The sequence below is a fragment of the Tupaia chinensis genome, unplaced genomic scaffold (genome assembly GCF_000334495.1).
Source record: "Tupaia chinensis unplaced genomic scaffold, TupChi_1.0 Scaffold000493_1, whole genome shotgun sequence".
NCBI lineage: Eukaryota > Metazoa > Chordata > Mammalia > Scandentia > Tupaiidae > Tupaia > Tupaia belangeri.
The window spans coordinates 1815681-1820719 of record NW_006160005.1 but is presented as its reverse complement, the minus strand read 5'-3'; the positions used below and the strand labels follow the sequence as shown (position 1 = coordinate 1820719).

Sequence of the window (5039 nt, the reverse complement as noted above, 5' to 3'; positions counted from 1 at the left end):
GGGTTTTTTCCCGCTTTCTGTCTCTATGTCTCTCTCTGTCTGTCTGGCGAGCGCACGCGCCCTATAGCGAAAATCTCCCTCAAAAAAAAAAAATGTACATTTTTTTTTTCCCCTTCAGGGATTACAAGACAACTGGCTTCCCGAAAACCCACCGCACACAGGTGCCTACGGCTGCTTCAGGCAGAGCCCCAAGAATGTCAAAAGCTGGACTCGGGTAAGGTCTTCTTCCGCCCTAAGGACAGTGTGTGGTACTTCACCCTTTGCAAGGTGGCGTAAGGAGTCTGCTCGCCCGGGGCGCCCCTGGGTGCAGAGCCGAGGGCACTCGCTCGCGGGGGCCTGGCAGCTTTGCGAGGGAGACGCAGAGAGCTGGGCGCTGAGCGGACATCTCTCTCCGGGCGGGTTCCCAGGACCCTGGCTGGGCTCTCCGGAGCCCCGAGGGAAGGGGACGAGCCTCGGGGCTGCTCTCCCATGCCGGGGCTCAGTCTTCCCCTGGCGGGGGAGGCTGGGGCTGCCTGGGTGGAGCCCTCCGCCCTGCTGTGCCTCCTGTTCTCCTTCCTCCAGAACACAGACCTCAGAAGGGTGAGCGTCCCCTGGACGGTGGCCGAGGTGTCTGGCCGGCTGTCCTTCTTGTTTCTCAGCCAGGCTGCGTTCGGGGAGGGCGGGCTGCTCCTGCTCCCCACCTGGCTGCTGCCCCCCCAGTTTACGGTCCTCTGGCCCTCGGGGCGGGGCCTCTCGTTCTCCAAACAGGGCGTCACGGTGAGCGGCAGGTCGAATTTTTTGGGGAGCCTGATCTCCTGCCCTGCGATTTCCTTTTTCCTTGCTGCGTTTGGACCTTCTGAGCTTCCGGGGGGCGGACAGTGGTTGGGGTGGCCCGAGGACACCCTCGCTGGACCCCTCTCGTTGGCTCGCGCACTGTCTTTCCCTTCGGTGGAAGCGGCTACATTTGGCCTGGGCAATGCCGACTTCTCATCCCCACCAGCAGCGCCCGTCAGCAGCGGCACGATGGACTGGCTGGGGGGGCGGGGGCCCCTGGACTCCAAGTACTCCACCAACTCCACCGACGGCCCCGGGGCTTTCTCGCGGGGTCCAAAGGACCACCGCAGGGGCATGGTCTTGAAGGGCCCCTGCTTGATGCGGGAAGGGGCGGGGGCCTTCATGCTGACGCTCCTGTTTCCATTGCCGCGGACCAAAGGCCTGGACTCCAACCCTCCTGGAAGAGACACCAAGACCGTGAGTGCCCGCATGACCGTCCCGCCGCAAGACGACTGAGCGCAACGCCACGCACCTGCCACACCCCTGCGCTAATCCACCGTCTTGCGCAGTGCGTTTCCCTGCTTGAAGCCGTGGGACAAGCCAGTCAAAAATCCATCTCCCGCACCAGCAGCCGGAGGACTGGGCAAGGACTGCGCAAGCGCAGTCCGGGAGGCCCTTCTCATAGGTCTTTCAATGTTTTCAGGAAATGGAACGCTCAGCAAACGGCCCTGCTTTTCCTGGTCCAATTAGGTACCTGTCCATTTCAAATGCAAGAAGCTCAAGTATCTTACTTGGGCTTTTTTTTTAAGCTATATGCTTGATTTTTGTTCAGAGCTGCCGCATATGGCTTCCTTGTGGGTTTTACAATGTCTGTGTGTGGCTGGGAAGTTTCTAATACATACTGCTAAGACATGGAGTCTGGGGCCAGTGGGCCGCAGGGTGGGGAAGTGCGCTGGTCTCCCACACGGTTGGCTGTGGTTGGAATCCCAGACCTGGCAACTTGAAACTGAAGTTGGTCGCATGTGGGCATGTCCAAGAGGAGAATAGAGGAGAAGGGATTGCAGCACGGCCATTCGGCATGTCCAGGAGGAGAATGGAGGAGAAGGGATTGCAGCACGGCCATTCCCCCTGGGAGGTGATTTCTCACTTTCCCTCTCACTGTCTCTCTTTGTCTCTCTGGCAAGCGAACGTGCCCTATGGCAAAAAAAAAAACTTAAAAAATACCCAATCCACGTGGCACAAGGACAGTCACGTGTGCTTGCAGAAAGGCCGTAAGTCAGCTACACGAACTTTTCACGCACAGCTGGACCCTCTGAATACAGTACTTCGTAGAGTATAAGAGTACTATGTGGGACCAGCAGGTAGCATGGTGGTTAAGGCACTGGACACTTCCACTTGGCTGACCGCGGTTCAAGTCCTGGACCTGGTGGCTTGCTTTCTCACTCCCCACCCCTCCCCTGGTGTGTATGTCTGGTGAAATTAAAATAAATGATGAATAAATTAAATTAAATGATTTTTTAAAAAAGAGTGCTATCGACTGAAGGTTGTGTTCCCCCCAAATCCCTTTGTGGAAACCTATTTCTACCTGGGACGTGGCCGATGTGCAGTTCACTTCTCCACAGTGTGCACGGAGACCCCGAGTACCTTACTCTTCTGCCCTCCCCGAGCCTCCACCTGGAAACCTCTGGCCCCTCTGCAGACGGCATAGGAAGTGACTGTGCTACTAACCAGGGGTGGCGGTATCAGAGGTGGGGCCTTTGGGAGGCGCCTAGGTCAGGAGGGTCCATTCCTCCCATTGGTGCCTCTCTAAGAAGGGGCAGAGAGCTGGCTGGTTCTCTGACCACCCATGAGGATATGAGAAGCTCTCTGCACCTGAAAGAGAGCCCTTGTGAGAACCTGACCATGTGGGCCCCTTGACTGCAGACTTGCAGCCTGCAGAGCTGTGAGCGATAAATCCCTGTGGTCAATCGGCCCCCGATTCGACCAGGACGCACATGGACTCGGACAGACGGCAGCTCCAAAACTGAGCGAGGACTGCTTCTGCGAGAAGCACCCCCCTCACGGCTCAGCCAAGCAGATGTGCTGTCTGCGAAAGACTGGAGCTTTTCAGGTGCCCGGGGGACAGCTCGGGGAGAGCAAAGGAGTGAGGTCGAAGGGTCTCTGTGCACCCCGCTGGGAAAGCCACGTGCCCGTGGGCCGCACACCCCGGGCAGAAACGACTGAAGCAGGAGGAAGCAGAGCACCCATTAACCGCAGGAGTTTGAAAGCATCTCTGAGGCGCCTCGAGGATCTTGCCTTTCAGGTTTTTCACAGAGAATTTTTGATATCTCTTTCTTTACAGCATTTCTTTAGATTAGCCAGGAATAGACACGATTTCGCCCTCGATTCGTTATCATTTCAGTTTGGACTGACCTTGTTACATTGTTCCACCGTGAAGTCACATACCTCAGGGGGAAAATGTTCTGGGACCTGAGATGTGTGTGAAGTGTTTTTTGTGGGTTGTTTCTTTTTTTTTTTTTTTCCCCCTCTTCCACAGCACTGGCTAGGGCGGCAAGGGGAGCTTTGTATTAGGAGGACAAAGCTGTGACTTTTAGCCTTTCGAAATGAGAGACTATCACCTGTAGCCCTGGCAGGTGGCCCGAGGCCTTGGCAGCTGCCCTAAATAGCCGTCCTCCCTTTCTTCCTGGTATGAACGGGCCGAGGCCAGGGCAGACGGCAATGCCTGAGCTACATCTCACGGGAACCACCGCGCCCTCGGGTCCCGTCCCTCCTCTTTCTCAAGATGGCACGGAAAAAGCACCCCCGCTGTCTTTATTTTCTTTCCTTCTACTTATTGGACTATAATTCCAGGATTTGGAGGAAAAAGAGCTTTAGATAAAATCGAGAGATAAACAGTACCAAGGGGGGTGAGAAAGCATTCACGCTGGGCTCATGCCGACGATCTACTAAGTAGCTCCCTCCTTGGCTCTCTTTACTCTTGATCGAGCCCGTGTGTGTGCACAAGACACACACACACATACACACGCGCACACGCATGCACGAGGACCCTCCACGGGGGCTGCCCACATTGCGATCCCCTTCCTCCAGTCCTCCAGCCCAAGGGATGCCAGACACTTTCATACATGCCCAGTTTGTTTCCAGGCTGCCAGGCAGGGATTTGAACCCCACTGGTGGGCTTCTGCCGAGGAATAATTTACCACTCTGCCATGGAGCAGGCCCGAAGTATTCCACTTCTTGTTCAAGGGGGATGCAGGCAAGTCCTGATGCCCCTCTCTTGGGGAGACAAACTCTCTGGAATCCCGGGTACTGGAGGTGGAGGTGGTGTTTGGAAAGGCTGACTCCCGCTCAGCGCTCCCCTCCTCCACCCCAAGAGGAGCCCGCGGCATTGCCCATTTCCAGCCAGTGCAGTTTGACATCCTGGAAGGTCATGGAGGACAGGAACACTTAAGTTCCTCCTGAAGGTTACATAAGCCCCTCAGCATACGCGATGAGCCTGCCGGTCCCACAGAGCCCTCTGCGTACAGATGGAGCCGGTGCAGCTGCCAGCCCAGCCCAGCCTCCCAGCAGCTCTGAGGCCGGCAGATTCCCGCTGTCAAACGCCACATCTGTTCCTATCCATGTGTGGTCACCTTGGCTCCTATGTGATGGTTTCTCCTCGGCTACTGAAATGAGCCATCAGTCTGACCTCATGGTGTGTGTCAAGAGTGGCGGGGGGACAGCTGGGGAGAGCTCCTCTCGCCATCCTCTGCAACTGCAACAGGATAAGACTTTTCCTATGAAGGGCTTGCAATCTCTCCAAGGGCTTCCACTGTGCCTTAGACAAGGGGCTTGACAAGTTCTTCATGGAGGGCCGGCAGGTGGCATGGAGGTTAAAGGCACTGGACTCCCATATGGCCGACTGTAGTTCAAGTCCTGGACCTGGCAGCTTGCTTTCTCAATTTCTCTCTCTCTCTCTCTCGTCAAATTAAAAAATCAGTGGAATCGGGTATGTGGAGGGATCCAGCACCTTCAACTCCACACCACCCGCTGGCCCCATCTGTTGTCTTTAAAATAACTTGTTGCTTCCTTCTCTCATCAATCACTGATGGCAAGATGGAAGGGTTGGGGCATGTGCTGGTGTGGGCAGAGCACACAGGGACCAGCAGCTGGTGTAATGGCTACATTGCTGGACTCCCACGTAGTCGACCATAGTTTGAATCCCAGACCCGGTGGCTTAAACTCATGCCGGGCACGTGTGCGTGCGTGCCCAAGATCCCAAGAGGAGAATGGAGGAGAAGGGATTGCGG

At 56.2% G+C, this 5039-nt stretch overlaps 1 protein-coding gene across 1 annotated transcript in view; it reads right to left on the bottom strand.

Moving 5' to 3' along the window:
- Positions 1–71: 71 nt before the first annotated feature.
- Positions 72–5039, bottom strand: part of USP43 (ubiquitin specific peptidase 43) — a gene marked incomplete at its 5' end in the record, with an annotated part of 98860 nt that continues 93892 nt past the window's right edge. The window contains one exon of the mRNA XM_006156428.3: positions 72–1210. Coding sequence (XP_006156490.1) covers positions 198–1210 — 1013 coding nt within the window. The remainder of the gene's footprint in view (positions 1211–5039) is intronic.